Below are 17,619 nucleotides of genomic sequence, written 5' to 3'. Positions count from 1 at the left end.
AACCTTAGGCTTCATGTGTGTTAGGCCAGTGCTCTCAATGAACACAGCGCCCAGTCCTAGATTTTTAACTGTTTGTTTTTTCTTTTGTCTTGCTGTATTACTCACTGTGGGGGTCAAGTATCCTGCCCCTGTGTCGTCATGCTCTGCTAAAAGTTAAAAATGTTTAAAAATACTTAGTGACTGGAAATAGACAATATTTTGGAAGCCAGGGTATTGTTATTAGTAATCTTATGAAATGATTTACTGCCTTAGTATTCCAAATGTTTTTTTTTTATTTAAATGATTATAAGCATTGTAGAAGCAAAATACAGTGATATGTGACCATTATCTCAGTTGAATTGTATTCTCAGATGGGAGGGGCAACATAATATGACCTAATTTCTTCCCTTTAAAGGATTTATGTGTGTGATACTTTATCTGCATGCATATAATATACGTTATATGTATATAATGTGCATTGTAATATATGATTATATCATACGTACATATAAAATATATGATTTATTTTAGATATAACATAAATTATAACATACATTTGCATGTTATTTATCTGCAATTATGTCTATACATATACCTATGGAATATATAATTATATAAGTTATCACATGTTAATATATTATCCATTAAATGTAAATGGATTATATAACCACGTGAGTATATAAAATACAATAAATGTAATATGTATTATAATGAACAATATGAAATACATACATATATATGCAATATATTATATGTATGTGCTTGCACACATACACACATTGCATGCATATTTGGTGTCTTGAAGCCAGAAGAGGGCCGTGGATTTCCTGGAACTAGAGTGTTAGCTGTGTTACCACATGTGTGCTAGAAACCAAACGTTGGCCATTGTAAGAACAGCAGCTTTTTTTTTTTCTTTTCTTTTTTTTTTTTTTTTTAAAGACAGAGTTTCTCTGTAGTACTGCTCTCCTAAAACTCACTCCTTAGTCCAGTCTGGCCTTGAACTTGGAGACCTGTCTTCTTCTTAGAAATCTGCCTGCTTCTGCTTTAATGCTGGTGTGTGCCACTACCTGGTAGTAACAAGTACATTAAAAAAAATTATATACATTGATTTTTACCTTCATGTATGCCTGTGTCAGAGTATCAGATCTTGGGAGTTACAGATAGATACCTGTGAGCTACTATGTGTGCTGGGAGTTGAATCCAGGTCCTCTGGAAGAGCTGGTTTCAATGAGGCTTCTTGCCAGCCCCAACAGCAGATACTCTAAGCGCTGAGCTTTTACTTCAGTCTCCTGATCCCTTTGGTTTTGATGCTGTGCTCCATACCTTTAATCCCAGCACTTGGGGCACAGAGGCTTCCCTGGACTACATACTGAGGTCCAGGACAGCTAGGACTGTCTCAAGCAAAAGAAAATTGTAGAGAGGAGAGAGGTGCTGGTAATTTTGTCTAGTGTAAATAAAAAGTATACAAAAGGTTGTTGCTCAGTTGCTATAGTGCTTGTCTATCAGGCACAAGGCCTGATACTGATTGATAAGCTGGGTGTGGTGTTTCATGCCTCTAGCTTTGGGAGAGTCTGTGTCCATAATCCTAGTGTTGGGGAGGTTGAGGATCAGGAATTCAAGGTTATCCTTGATTATATAGTGATCTTGAGGCTTGCATGGGTTACATATCAGACCATTTCTCAAAAAACAAATCATTTACCTCTTCAAAGCTGGATGTGATGGCACATTCTAAGGCTGTCTTAGGCTACATAGCGGATCTTGTCATAAAATGATTTTTTAAAAGTATTTTCTTGTACTTTATTACTTTGTCTATCGTATGTATGTGTATGTGTAGTTAAGGACACTTTGAGGAGTCAGTTCCCACTTTTTACCGTGTGGGTTCTAAAAGTTACACTCAAGTTGTCAGTCTTGGCAGCAGCCACCTTTACCCACTGAGACCCCGCGTAAGTCTTTCCTCCTCATTTGGTTGGTTGCTTATCCACCTATCCATCTGTTCATCCATAGTGTCTCATGGAACTTGCTAAGTAAAGGCACTCTCCTCAGTGCTGGGGTCAAAGGAGTGTGCCATTATATATAAGAGCTTAAAAACTCTTCAAAGATTTACAAGTTGTCCTTAGTGCAGTCCCAGATTATATGACTATTCCTATCAGCTTAAGTACTCTTGACTTTAAGCACAAATTTAGTTCTCAACTTGGTGACCTCTAGTTCCTTAAGGCTTAGTTAAGGACCAATATTTGCAATTAGATAGAGAATTACTTCACTCTTTACCCACTTTGCAAAAAGTGTTGTTTGCTTCAAAAATGTGCTATAATTTCATTTAATAAACATAGAGCTTAAAGTGAAATCATAATCTGAACTTGGCTTTATGTCCCTAAAATGCCAGGCCTAGCTCTGAAGGAATAGACGGGAGGAGAAATATGAACTGACAAAACAGTTGCTTTCCAGTCTCCATATGGAACCAAGGTCATAAGGAACCTGTTCTACACCAGCATAGAAACCTTTTCTGAGTTTTGGCTGTGTTTATGTTCTGCACCAGTGTTCTTGATGGACAGTAGTATTCCATCATGGTTCATGGTCAGTGACTTGGTACTTTAATGTGCCACAGGAGTTCTTTAAACTCCGGAAATTTTCCTGCTGGTACTGAGAATGGAACCAAGAGCCTTAAACATACTGGACAGGTGCTCTGTCACTCAATTTTATGGCGGCCTCCACCATAAAATTTTGTTGAGATTAACTTTGAGGGCCCTGGTATTAGAAACTTAAAAAAATAATAGGTTTAGTATACTTATTTTCAGAAGTTTTTACTTCCTGGCTAATTTCAGTTCGTTTGCAGTGCTTGGATAGTGTTGTGATTTGTCAGTCATTTTCAGACTTAATGTTAACAATTCAGCTTCTTGTGAAACAGGTAATGGCAAAGAGTGAATGAATGAGTTCTCTTGGTATTTTTTTCCCAATGAGTCTATTTATAGTGTGACAGTATAAAAAACAAAAACTTTAAATGTGTTGGGCGCCTGTAATACCAGCACTTGGGGAGACAGAGGCAGGCAGATATCTGTGAGTTCGAGCCCGGTCTGGTCTACAAAGCAAGTCCAGAACAGCCAAGGCTACACACAGAAACCATGTCTCCAAAAACCACCTTCTCAAAAGAAAAAGAAAAACAAAAAAAACTTTACATGCTTTGAACCCCACCTTCTTTTCTAATGCTTCTATAGTGACAAAAAACAGCTTTTTACCTAATTAAGTTCATAAAATCTTTCCAGACTTTAAAAAGAAACATATTGATCTGCACCTATTATCTCAGCTCTTAACAGGTGAGGGTAGAATTAGAAATTCAAGATCATCCTTGGTTGCTTTGGGAATTCAAAGCCAGCCTAGGCTATATGAAACTCAAATCCCACTTCATTCTCCCCCTAAATTGTGATCATCCAGACATTGTACTGCACACTTGAAATCATAACATTAGAAAACCAAAGCCAGGGGGATTGTAAATTCTAGCCAGCCTGTTCTATCCAGTAGTATGAGCCTCTTAATAAATAATTTTGATAAGCAGATCCTGATCATAAATTCTTTTCCTATCCTCCCCTCCCCAGACAGTGTTTCTCTGTGTATCCCTGGCTGTCCTCAAATTGTTTGTAGACCAGGCTGGTTTTGAACTCTCAGATATCTGCTTGCCTCTGCCTTCTGAGTACTGGGATTAAACATGTGTAACACCACCTACCAGCTTTCAGCGGGTTCTTAAAGGTATAGCATATATAGCATTTGCCTGCAGTTTAGCCAAACAAACTTTGACCACATCTCAGTTTTTAAGAGTATTTTCTTTTTGATAGACTCTCTAGGATTGGGTGTTTGTTCTACCATTTCTTACCTGATCAATGAGATTTAATTGTATTTAGTTTTGTTATTAGTTTTAATGAATATGATTATGCATACATTTTCCAGCATTTCTCTTGGTACTTTTTCAGGCTAAAATAGCCAAAAGATGATGTGCAGGTGTAAAACAATATATATTTTAAATATTGATAAATACTGTTTACCCTTCAATAAATACCGAATTTGCTTATTTGGTCACCATATAACTGCTTCGGGCAGTTTAAATCTTATATGGAACACATACACTCTGAAGTATATCTCTTGAGAATTTCAGAGCATACTTTGAAAAGTCACCTAAGTTGTGTTCATGAGAATCACCCTGACTCTTTGAAGTGGCGAAGATCCAACCCAGAGCCTTATACATGCTAAGGAGGTACTCTACTACTAAACAGCATCAAACCCAGCCTAGAGTCACTCTGATTATAAAAAAACACATAGTGTTTAAATTGTTTTTAGTTGGGAAGGAAAAATAAGCCTGGTGTGGTTGTGCACAACTGTGATGTCAGTTCTGTGAATATGGAGACAGAAAAGCTATGAATTCAGGGTCATTCTGGGCTTTTACACAGTGAAGACCCTATCTCAGGGGAACCCCCCCCCAAAACAAAACAAAACAAAACAAAACAAAAAAAAAAACAAAAAGGAAAAAAAAAAACCCAAAGATTAGAGGTATGGCTCAGTTGTAGAACTGGTTGGCATTTGCCAGGTACTGTGAGAGAAACCTAGGCAGAAGGAAGAAAACAATGTCTAGTGTGTGCTGCAGGAAAGGTTTTCTGCAGGAGACTCTGTAGGGACATTGCTATTGATGGTTGTAAAATAACACTTCCTGAGATTTTAGAAGGTCATTTTCAGAGAATTTTGTTTTTTAGATTGTCATTTAATAATGATCTAATATTTATTTTTTTTAAATTAGGATATTTCGACGCAAGAAAGTAACATATTAGGGGCATTCTGTGATATGAATGTAAGTATTTTTTATTGTACAGTTTATGGAATGTTTCTGTTCTCTTGTCTTTTAAGTTTTTATATCTGGACATTGTTTCAGTTTTGTTCATAAATTGAAAATGATTTCTGATAAGTTTAAAAATGATACACTTTTGTTTGTTTTTATAGGATGTAGAAGTACCCTTGCATTTGCTTCGTTATGTCTGTCTGTTTTGTGGGAAAAATGGCCTTTCTCTCATGAAGGATTGCTTTGAATATGGGACTCCTGAAACTTTTCCGTTTCTTATAGCACATGCGTTTATTACAGTTGTTTCTAATGTAAGTACTGTTTGGAATTAGTCTTGAACTTTTTTAAGGTGGTATTTTGAATTTCAGTGCAGTGAAATTTTTTTTGTTCAGAAATGGCAGGTTTTGATTAATTTGCATATGTAATCTTTTTTTTTTTGCATAACTTAAAAACTGAATATGTAAACCTATTTTAAAAAGGTAATAAAGTTATAATGTGAATAAAATCAGTTAAATTTTAAAATACGTAAAGTTTGCTGTTTCCTTGTTTATGTAAAGTCAAAGGTAGGTAGCTTGTGTTGAAATTAACTTTCTTTGTCTAAGATTTTGTCCTGGGAAAACTTGCTGCATCTTAGTGTTTTGTGTTATTTAAATGATGGTTGTCAACTTCACTATTTAAGTACATCTGACTTCTCCCTGCATTACATATGAAAATGTAATGTTCTTTTTCCCTTTATTGTCAGAAGCGTGAGGCATAGTCAAAATGTATCAGAGAAGTAATTTTATTACTAGTATATTCAGCCTGTAATACTTTACTGTGGCTGTTTTAGAAAGAGCTAGAGTTAAATGTAACTTAACCCAAACCAGAATTTTTTGTATAATTATTTAAATAAAATTTATCTAAAATAAAACAGTATGAGGAAAGTACTTGGCCAGTATTATATTGCTCTCCAGTGGTAATATCTGCAGTGCTGTTGTGCACTAGAAAGGCATTACTCAGATTTATTGGATATGTGTACTTGCATGTTTCTGTAATTTATTTTTTATTTTCAAATATTTTATTTTTTTAATATGTACACACTGTTCTGCCTGCATATATGCCTACATATCAGAAGAGGCATCAGATCTCATTATAGATGGTTGTGAGCCCTCGTGTGGTTGCTGGGCCTCAGGGAGAGCAACTAGTGCTCTTAATGTCTGAGCCATCTCTCCAGTTCCATGTTTCTGTAATTTCAAGAAATGATTTTTACCAAGGTCATTTTTGTGTCTATGATCCCATGTGTTCCGATATGTTGAAAAGCTTTAATACAGAAGTATATGTTGCGTGTGCTCTCGTGTGCACTGTTTGGATTTTTGTGTGTTTCAGGCAAGGTCTACAGTCTTGGCTGGCTGGCCTTGGATTCTCAGAGATCCTATTGCCTTGTACCTAGGGATTGCTGGGATTTTGGGTGTGTGCCATCATGAACAGCCTCTTTGAATTTATAGTTGGATTTTAGTTCTGAAATCAGATGTTACTTTTTTTTTTTTAAGTTTAAAATGTTAACTTAAAAAAATAACTTACTTATTTTTATTTTTTGTGCATTGGTGGTTTTCCTAGATGCATGTCTGTGTGAGGATATTGGATCCTGAAGTTAGAGACAGTTGTGAGCTGCTATGTGGGTGCTGGGAATTGAACCTGGGTCCTCTGGAAGACAGTGCTATTAACTGCTGAGCCATGTCTCCAGCCCTAAAATGTTAACTTCTAATCTTAAAGTTAGAATGATGATAGTCTCTTCATCCACATTAAGTGGAGTTTAACAGTAAAGCAATCTTGGTCTGGCAAGAGGCGAAGAAGTACTTGTGGCAGCTATGATGGCCTTAGTTCTGTCTTCACATCCCATAAGGTTGCAGTGGGGAGCATATTCTTGAATATTGTCCTTTGACTCTCACCTACATGTAGTGGCATGCTGGTGTCTGCACTCACACAATCAATAAAAATTTAGAGTTGGTGTGGTAGCACTTGATGTCTATATAAGCACTTAGTAACTGCTTGATGTTATTCATTTTAACTGTGAAACATTTAAGTGATTCTGTTACTCTACTCTTATTTAATTTTGCCAATAGAAATTCTATTCACTTTGGCTTCCTCTTGTCACTTTTTTTTTCTTTTAAAAGTTAATCAAGAGGATGGAGTTCAAGCTCAGCCTTGCCTACAAAGCAGATTTGAGTTTGCCCTGTCCTACATGAGCCTTTCTAAAAAACTAAAAACAAATGAAAAATAGCTTATCAGAATTAAAAACATAAACATTAGAAATTTTGTCTTTCTAAAATGTCTGCTTTTTGGGGCATGGTGGTGCAGGCCTTTAATCCCAGTGCTTGGGAGGCAGTGGCAGAGGTAGGCAGATCTGTAAGTTTAATAAGCCCAGCCTGGTCTACAGATGAGTCCAGTTCAGCCAGGGTTATACAAAGAAACCCTGTCTCAAACCCCCCCCCCCAACTCTGTTTTTGGTGCTTTGATCCCACCCTTCCTGAAGTTTATAAATAAACATGAAGTGATGCTGGCATTGCAGAGGCAGATGGATTTCTGTGATTTCGAGGATAGTGTGCTCTACATAGTGAAATCCTGAGTCCAACACAATGTTTTAGTCAATTTTAAAGGACATTGTAAATTTCAGAATTTTTGTGGGTGTGTTATGTCCAGCTGGAACACAGCAATTTTCTCTGTTAGGTCATTATAAACTATGATTTGTTGTTTGCTTTGTTTTTTGTTTGAGATTGGTTTTTAGCCCAGTCCAACCTCAAACTTGCAGTGCCCCTGTCTTATGTGAACCATTCCTGACTATTCTTAACCACTTTTATGACTTTTTTTTTTTTTGAACTTCATTGTCTATTTTGGAACCTTTAAAGTAACAACTTTCACACAGAAAGTAAAGAGGGCCAGGCAACTCTTTCCATATAAAGGAAAAGAAAACAAACAAACAAACAAACAAATGCCACAAATCCTAATACACCATCTAGTATAGATAGACTGCCCTACTGAATATTTATTCCTTTTATAGTAGAAGTCACACATCCAGTAAAAGAATAGTTAGGTTTCCTGGGAACTAAATTATTAGGTCTGTTTTAGAGGAGTTTACTTTTAGGGAGGGATGGGGGATGTTTTGAGACATAGTCTCACTGTGTGGTTCTGACTGGCCTGGAATTCATAGCGATCTTCCTGCCTCTCCCTCCCAAGTGCTGGGATTACAGGTGTGCCCACTAGGCCCTGGTAGAGTAGTTCACTCTTTGAGGGAAAGTAGCTGTATGAGTGCTTAGTGGATTCTTTTAGAACTCAAACCTGTAATGCTAAGTTTGTATTACAGTAAAACTGTCTTGTGTTTAACATACCAACACAGGAAGAAAACTAAGAGTTACGTTTTGTTTTTGTTTTTTAAATCAGAGTCTCTCTATGTAGTCCAGGGCGTCCTGGAACTCATTATTAAAGGTGTGTACTACCATGCCTAGCTGGCTTCAGCAGTTCTTAGTCTGATTGTTAGTACAGTTCTGTATAGATCCATTCTTCGAAACAATATAATAACTCTATCTAAAGAAATAATTTTTTTTTTATTGTTAGTTTTCTGTTGGCCTGTAAGTCTTTAGGAAAGGAAGCTTAACTAACATTTATTGCAGTTTAGAATAGTAAAACATAAAGGAGGAGGTTTGGCTTCTAAGACCCAGATGGTAGTTAATCTTTAGGTTAAATTTGATTCTAGGTACAGTATTTTTCCTTGGTGCTTAGCTCTTTTCTGGAGTTTTCTTGTTTCAAACATAAATATCTTTTATTAATAATAGGTCAAATATAGATATAGAATTTGAAAAATTTAATATAATTGGAGGAAAGAAGTACAAAGAAGACTTAATAAGTAAAATTACTTGGGTGTGGTGGTGCACGACTTTAATCCTAGCACTCAGGGAAGGCAGAGGCAGCCGGAGCACTGTGAGTTGGAGGCCAGCCTAGTCTACACAGCCAAGGCTACACAGAGAAACCCTGTCTCAAAAAGGCAAGATGGAAAAAGAGAGAGCAGCTTACGTTATTAAGTAAAAATATAATCAGATGCAAGCTTGTCATAGTGGGCTTTTACTTTTACTTCAGTGTACAGAATAAATATTCATCTTGCCAGGTGTGGTGGTGCATCCTTCAACTCCAGACTTGGGAGGCAGAGGCAGGTAGATCTCTGAGTTGGAGTGCAGCTGGTCCACAGCGTGAGTTCCAGGACAGCTGGAGATACATAATGAAATTTTTAAAAAGTGGACTGCTTTTACAAGTGGATGAACAGAGTCATTTGAATATAGGAAATTAGTTTAGGATCATGTATTTTCATGTATTTCCATGCCAGATGGTAGGTTGACAGTTTTTTTTTTTTAAAAAGAAAGAATTTTATTTTGCTACTTTATCAGAAATCACTTTGTGATTGAGCTATGGGGAACAGATCATTTTCCCCCTATTAGTGAGATATTTAGCATGTGGTTAGCAGTTTGCTAGATTTTTATTAGCAAAAGAGTGGGCAAGGTAAACCTGAAAAGCATATTCATCTCTAATATCGTCCTTTATTTGGTTTGTTTTCTGTCCTAATTTCTGGAGCTTTGTAAGAAGTATTGCTTTCTGGTAAGGCAAACAGAGTATCCATGCCATTTTTCTTGGAGCGCGTGAGCTTATTTTGTATCTTTTCCCTCTGAGCCACCTTTTACACTGTGCACATAAACCTTGTTTGGTTGCATTGAATCTTCAGTTTAATTTGGCTTAATCTTTACACTGTTTAGTCTTTTATAAGTGGGGCAAATGTTTTTTTTTAAAACAATTTGGATCTGGAGAGATGGCTCAGTGGTTAAGAGCACTTCTCGTTCTTGCAGAGGATCTGGGCTTGATCCCTAGCACCCACATGGCAGTTTTACAACCACACATATCTCCAGATCTGGGATGCACATGGTATACAGACATGCATGCAAGTGAAGCACTCATATGCATAAAGTAAATAAATCTGAATTTTTAAAATTATAGTTTGTGTGTTTGTGTGTATTTTGTTGAGACAGGGTTTCTTTGCATAGTCCTGAGTGACCTGGGACTCAAGGTATTGATCATGCTGGCCTCGAACTCACAGAGATCCTTGGCTCTGCCTCCCAATGATTGGGACTAAAGATACGCACTAAAATGCCATGCCCTCCGTGTATTTTTCATGGAAGAACTATTTTACTCTTATTGAAAGGACATTCACTTGCTCCTGGAGAGCTGCAGCTTTTTGAAAAGTATCCATGAAATGGTGAGGAAAGAAGGGCACACTCATCTAGCCAGCTAGATCTGGCAGCTCTACCCTGGTGGTTAGTAGAGTGGGTCATGTTGCAGCCAGATCACTCTTGTGGGTTACTGATAGACCATGAAATATATTTGCGTCACACGGATATCGAAATGACTACAAACCTCTTAACCTAATATGTTTTGAAATGAAGGATGAGATGGTTTTATTATAAAGCTAGTTCAGTACTCTGAGTTATAGTTCCTGTCATACAAAGATACTGGAAAGCATGTTGTATGTAAATTAGATTGATGGAATTAAAAATTTTTGTGCTTATCCTATTCATAATTCATATATAAAGTGTGTGGGGTTTAAGAGGCAGCCAAATGTTAATTTTAATTGCTCTTGCTTTATATTGAGTGGAAAACACGAAAACGTTTCACGTTTTTATTATACATTGTTTTCTTTACATTTACTTATAGATTAGGATATGGCTACATATCCCTGCTGTCATGCAGCATATTATCCCTTTTAGAACGTATGTTATCAGGTAAGTTTATAAGATTTCTTTCCTCATTTATTAATTAAATAAAATTATAACAGTTTGGTTGCTTTTGAAAGACCCTTGCAGAGCTGTCCTTTAGGTAGGATTTCAGTTTATAAATAAGTATATAATAATTTTTATGCATGTGTATGAGTTTTTAACTTATATTTACATTTTGCCTAATTATTTAGTCTTGTTTTTTGCATGTGAGTTTAGGAAGAACTACATAGATTTATTATTTCACTGAGTTCATTCAGTAAGTAATTATAAATATTATGGAACAGCTTAATTAGAAAGTACCTTGTTACAGTATATAAAAAAACCACAAGCACTACAGGGTACAAGTATAAGGAAAGAAATAGTAAGAGTGGGTGGACTGTACTTTTAAGTACTGGTGGGGTTAGGGCTGAGGAGATGGATCAGTTGAAAAGCACTTACACAATTGGGAGGATGAGTTCACATAAAGACCAGGCACAAATATTTGTAGGTGAGGTGGGAATTGGTGACGGGTATCTGGAAGCTCGCTAGCCACCTGTCCTAGCTTGGAGTATAGTTATAGGTATAGTATACCTAGTGGGTCTAGTTATGATAGGAGGTTGTGACTTTTCCGTGTTCATTCATTTGTAACGTTTCGAGTGTTTACTGTTTTTCCTGATAGTGTTAGAAGTATTGCAGAATACCGGTATCAGGCTAGCTCAGATGTGCTGAGTGCCGTATCAGTAAAGTAATATAGAGAGAACGTATGAAAACTTACAGCATGTGAACCAGCTAATCATGTGGTGCCAGAGGGCTGTGTTCTAGAAAAGAAGAACATGGGGCCGACTTAGGAAGAGTGTGACAGACTGTGGGAGTGGAGTGGGGCGGCCTGTGTGTAAGGGCGGGCACAGTTATCCGAGGTTGCTGTGTCAGCAAGGCCAGATTGCTCAGGTCTCTAGGTTAGCAGTGTGGGCTCAACTGAAGATTTTAAGCCAGGGAGTCATCATTTTTTATTTTTCATTGATTCATTGATTCATTTGTTTAGTTTAGTTTTGTTTTTCGAGACAGGGTTTCTCTGTGTAGACTTGGCTGTCCTTGACTTGCTGTGTAGTCCAGGGTGTCCTTGAATTCACAGCAATTTGCCTGCCTCTGCCTCCTAAGTGCTGGGATTAGGCATGAGCCACCACACCCAGCTGAGTCATAATGTTTATTAAAAGACCAATTTTGCCTTTAATAAAGTTCATGTTTTAAATTCTATAGAGACTTTAGTAGAAGCTAAGGCACCAATTTAAAAGTTCAATGCCATATTGTAGAGAGAAATTACATCAGTTATACCTAGATTACTGACAGCTATTTTGAAAATAACTATATTAAGTGAAAATAAAATCTCCAAGACTAGTAGTTACGGGGCTATAGAGAGAAAGCTAACAATTCAGGGGCTGGAGAGATGGCTTAATGATTAAGAGCATTGGCTGCTCCTCCGAAGGACCTGGGTTTAATTTCTAGCACCCACATAGCAGTTCATAGCCATCTGTAGTTAGTTTCAGGGATCCCAGTGCCCTCTTCTGATCTCTGTGGGTATCAAGCTTGGGCATGCTGCACGAATGTGCATACATGCACAGACACAACACACATGCAGGAAACACACAGGTAAAATGAGTAAGTCTAATCTAAAAAATTAAAAGAGAAAAGGGAAAGTAACAATACAGATGACACTAATATCCACCCCTTCTCAGATTCTTTTTCCTTTTGCTGTGGATATCATTAACAGTGATGCAAAGGACTTAGAAAGCTTAGATAAGGCTTTCCATTTCTTTTGAGACCTTAATATGGTGTTGGCAAATTGAAAGCAGGAGCTTACAGTCCAAAAGGAAATCATTTAGTTGTTGGCCTAAGGACGGAGGAGTTGCCTTAGTCTCATTGTCTGGCTAGCCATTTAGGGAGCTGGATTTAATTCCTACAACAGTGTGCATCTCCAGTCTTAAGGGGATGGTGACAGCCTCTTCTGGCCTTTCGGAAACCAGCCGTAAAGGTGGTACTTAGACATAAATGCAGGCCAAACAGGCAGATACCTAAAACAAATACATATTTAAATAAACATAAAGGTATATAAAGTGATACAGAGAACAATTGAAGTATTGCCACATTGACCTCTGCCCTCCATAGAAATGTATGATTATTGTCACATAGGCACATATGCACATACCATACACATACACATATCTGCTAAACAACCCCTCACCCACAAAAAATTGTCAGCACAAAAGCAATACTTAGAAACTAGTAGAACACATGAGGTATCTTAAAGAGAGCAAAGAAGGAAAATAGAGATGAGTCTAGGGTGAAGCTGTATATTGGTTGCTTCTGCTATGTAAGCAAACAGCTCTTGCCCCATACTTGGTGTTTTAAAATAGGTGTTTATTATTTCTCATATTTGGTAGGAGAGATAATTCAACTGATTTGGACTGGCTTGGCTGAAACTGGAAGGTTGAGGATAACCGTACTTTTTCTGTGATGAGCAGCCTAATTGTTGTTGTGGAAAAGGATGCTCATTTGTGTTTGACATCGCTTGCTGTCAGTTGGTTAGTCAGAAATTGTAGTATTTTATGACTCTTCTCTAAGTGGTGGAAGAGTTAGTAAAGGGTAAAGGGCAACCTCAATAGCTCTACATTTTCTTATGTTAATGACCTCCTTTGCCAAAGCAAATTATCTGGCAAAGTCCAGATTCAGTAGTGTAAAAAATTAGATACCTTTTGGTGGGAGGATTAATGAAATCAGATTGCAAATAGTTGTACATATAGCATTGAGAGGAATATGTGGCATTTTTACAGCTCCTAAGGCCTTGAAAGGTTGGCTAACAGAGGATTAACACTCACAGATATGAGCAAGGGCCTGAGGAAAAAAAAAATTTAGACAGATTTTTGTTGGTTTTTAGAAGAAAAACAAAAACTCAGTGTTTTGAATGTACACCGTAACAATGTTTGCCTGTGTCCTCGAGGGAAATGCACTGTTTCTTATGAAGTCAGCTAGTAATCACTTAACAGGGACTGTAAATCTGACAGATTTTAAAAGAGACTGATACAGCATTATGGAACATCCAGTGATGAATGACTTGGTTCTTTGCAGTTGTCAGCTCAAGTTGGACTCTCAGCAATGACATATTGTCATAGTTCAGAGGACTTTTAAAGTATTAAGTAGAAATAGTTTAATTGTACTAGTTAGATGGGTTGGTGGATGGAAGTCTGACCTGACTTCCATCCTCCAGACCTAAGTGACACTAAGAGAACCTACTCATGTAAGTTGTCCTCTGACCTCCGTATCCAAATTGTGTCATAGCCCCCACGTGCCTACATAGGCAATAAATGAATTGAAAATTTAAAGCATTATAAAAAGGAAATTTTAAGTTAAAATGTAAAATTTCAGGGTTCTACTATATAAAATGGAGATCTGGAACAAAGGAATGTTGGTGAATTTCTATTGGGATTTCAGACGTATGTGGTGAGTTTTGTGTATTTTCTGTTTTTGAATCATTCAGGTATTTGTGCAAGCTCTCTGATCAGGAGTTAAGACAGAGTGCAGCTCGGAACATGGCTGACTTAATGTGGAGCACAGTGAAAGAACCGCTGGATACAACGCTATGCTTCGATAAAGAAAGCCTAGATCTTGCATTTAAGTACTTTATGTCACCAACTTTGACGATGAGGTTGGCTGGATTGAGTCAGATAACAGTAAGCGATGTTTCCTTTGTTTTTGCTAACCCTTGTTTGCTTGCTAGACAAACGCAGTGATGATACTAGTGAAGGAGGTTATGCTAGACTTACTACGGTTTTGCATGGATTCTTTTATATTGCCTTCACTAATAATTTTTGTATTTTTCTTGATTTAAAATGAGACCAGTAAGGGCAAGAGAGATGGTCTGGTGATTCAAAGCATTTGTTGTTCTTGCAGAGGATCTGGGTTTGGTTCCTATCATATATTGTAGGCTGACAATCATCTGCAACTCTAGTTCCATGGCATCTGATGCCTTTTTTCTGGTGGTGCATTTCTATATATTTGCAGGCAAACCACTCATGTGAATAAAATAAATTAAAAAAAATCTTTAAGAGAAAGACTGAAGCTTTGATTTATATGTTTGATCTGTTTGGTTTCAGGGTCTCATTATTGTTACACAGTGTATTTTGTTTGTATTTATTTCTTCATTTAGCCAGTGTCTTACTTTCTGTACTCAAGCACTAGCTATCTGCTTCAGCATGGATTATAGATATGTACCAGCACACCTAATTTCAAGGTGGTTTTTCTTTGTTTGTGTGTGTGTGTCTGTATGTGTTGTATAATTTCCTGTGTGGAGGCCAGGTGTTGATAATCCATGTCTGTCTGTCTGTCTGTCTCTTTTTTTCATGGACCTGAAGTGCATGGGTTTGACTAGGCTGGTTGGCTACTACGCCCTGGCCATTCTTCTTGGCCACTTGTCTAGTACTGTGATGAACATATGTTGTTGTGTCTAGCTTTTGTAATGCTGGGGATCCAATCTAAGGTCCTTCTGCTTGGCAAGCATGACTGAGCCATTTTCCTGGGCTGCTTCCTCCTCTCCTCTCCATTCCTGGTCCCACTCCTGCTCCTCTCTTCCCCTCTCTTTTCTCTTCTGTTTTTCTTTTTGGCCCCAGACCAACCTTGAATTCACCATGTAGCAAGGCTGATTTGATTTTGACTTGACCGCTGGGATTGCAGGAGTATGCTCTGGCATCTAGCTGTTTTTAAACAATTTATATTACTGTTTGTGAAAAGCATGATGAATTTGGTCCAAGGTTTGGCTATATGGCCCAGGCTGTCTGTAAATCCACTTTTTTTTTCTTTTTTTGCCTCTGCTTCCTGGGTACTTGCATTACAGGGGTGCCTAACCATGGCCTGTATAATACTCTGCACTTAGTGTTTTCAGAAAGAAAAATAACTGACAATGATTATCAAGAGTTAATTATCAGGCAGAAGCCACTGTTTATTGAGTAGCAGGCCTCATTTAACTACATTGTCAAGAACTATTTAAAGTGGGTGAAAATGATAAAAATATGTTGTGTTTGAGTATCTAGAAGTGAGCATAGGTGAAGACTGAGTGTTGCATCAACAATTTACTGAAAACAAATTGACTCCTTAGAATGCATGTGTTCGCTTAGTTTACTCTGGTTCCCAGTAGCTTTATTTCTTTCTGTTTCTTATGTAGTTTTTGTAATGTCAGCACACTGAACATTTAAAGTAATCTAATTTACTTAGGTGTTGAGTTTTGTAAATAAAACACTTTGACATTTTCCTAGATAAATCTCAACTCAGTTTTGCCTGGGAACCTTTCTTCAAACTTTGTCTGTAATGACATGGTTTTCTGCCTATATTGTAATTGCCTTTTTCTTTACTTAATTTTATTTTCTCAAATGTATTTAATGAAATAAAGCATAAATGTTCCTTTTCAAAAAATTTGCTGTTTAATATGATAAAGTAGTATACTTACGGTTTTCTGTCTTCCATTTTATAATTGCCGTCTTATCAGTTGTGGTCTGAATGCAATACGTTTATTTTGTTTCTTGACATTTGCTAATAGTATTGTTAAAAAGGACAAACCTAATTTCTTTTCTTTAATCTTAGAATCAGCTTCATACTTTCAATGATGTGTGCAATAACGAATCATTGGTATCAGACACAGAAACGTAAGTAGGATCATTAGTTGATACAGAATTACACCTTTTTAAAAGAAATAGACTGTGCTCTTGGCTGTCCTGGAACTCACTTTGTACACCAGGCTAGACCTGTGTGCCTCTGCCTCCTAAATGCTGGGGTTAAAGATGTGTGCCGCTATGCCTGGCTGAAGTATACTAATTTGTTATTGTTTATATAGTAAATAGAGTTGTGACTTTATCTGATTTAAAATGTTCATTGGAAATCTTCCCCTTGTGGCTTCAGTTTGTATGGAACAATAGTTTTGAAACTTGTTCTTTAAAAACATACACTTCAGTGCTTGGGTGATGGTTTGGTGGTTAAGAGCACTTGCTTCTCTTCCAGAGGACCCATGTCAGATGACTGGGAGCCACTGTAACTGCGGCTCTAGGGATCGCATGCCCTCCCCTGGTTTCTATGAGCAGCACTGTGCATGTGTTCAGGCACCTCCCCCACCCCACAGGAGTATATGTAAAAATTTCTTTAAGGAAAAAAACATATACTAGGGGCTGGAGAGATGGCTCAGTGGTTAAGAACACTTGCTTCCACAGGATCTGTGTTTAATTCCCAGTACCTGTGTTGTGTGTTTTCAACCACTTGTAACTTCAACTCCATGGATTCAACACTCTTTTGCCCTCCACAGACATCCACACTCATATATTAATCTGACAAGAAGCCCAAACACATGAATCTGAGCTGATTGTGGTAGTACACACATTTGGTAGGTAGAGAAAGGAGGATCAGGAGTTTAAGATGATCCTTAGCTTCCTAACAAATGTGAGACAGAATTCAGCCATATAGCAAGGCTGATTTAAAAAGAAAGGAGTGGGGCTGCAAGGCATATTAAAACCATAATGAAATATTACTTGGTCTAACAAGTTGACAGTTCCATAAATACGTTTAAAAAATAAATATATGGGTCTTCAGTATTACTACTTAGTGTCTGTCATGAAAAATAAGAACATATGCTCCAAAGACCTGCACATGAATGTAAGTAGTAACTTAGAAGTAGAAAAAATACAGATACCCATCAGAGATTTAGTAGAAAACAGAATGATATAGAATTGACAATATAAAAGTATTTAGCAATAAAAAGAACAGTGTATTCATACATATTACAAAATAAACTTAATTGGATAAACAGTGTAGTATTGTCATGATGTAATACTGTTAATTAAAAAATACACCCTACCACATGAATGAACCTGGTAAATGTGTAAAAAGTTCAGTTTATTGGTTTTGGAGAGATGGTTCAACAGTTAAGAGTGCTTATGCTTTTCTAGAGGATCAGAACCCACATGGGGTGGCACACAGCCACTTACAACTCCAGCTCTAGAGAATCCAACATTCTCT

The 17,619-nt window shown here is 37.2% G+C and overlaps 1 protein-coding gene across 5 annotated transcripts in view; it reads left to right on the top strand.

Annotated features, from left to right (window-relative positions):
- Usp34 (ubiquitin specific peptidase 34) overlaps window positions 1-17,619 on the top strand; it is a 179,470-nt gene that overhangs the window by 32,817 nt on the left and 129,034 nt on the right. For all 5 annotated transcript variants that reach the window (XM_060365151.1, XM_060365152.1, XM_060365154.1 and 2 more), the window contains 5 exons: window positions 4,760-4,810; window positions 4,960-5,109; window positions 10,529-10,596; window positions 14,102-14,294; window positions 16,198-16,259. In XM_060365151.1, the coding sequence (XP_060221134.1) occupies window positions 4,760-4,810; window positions 4,960-5,109; window positions 10,529-10,596; window positions 14,102-14,294; window positions 16,198-16,259 (524 nt within the window). The remainder of the gene's footprint in view (window positions 1-4,759; window positions 4,811-4,959; window positions 5,110-10,528; window positions 10,597-14,101; window positions 14,295-16,197; window positions 16,260-17,619) is intronic.

This window comes from Meriones unguiculatus, chromosome 12, assembly GCF_030254825.1.
Source record: "Meriones unguiculatus strain TT.TT164.6M chromosome 12, Bangor_MerUng_6.1, whole genome shotgun sequence".
In the NCBI taxonomy this organism is placed as follows: Eukaryota; Metazoa; Chordata; class Mammalia; order Rodentia; family Muridae; genus Meriones; species Meriones unguiculatus.
Note: the sequence above shows the minus strand (reverse complement) of the source record. Positions and strands in the feature narration are given on the sequence as shown.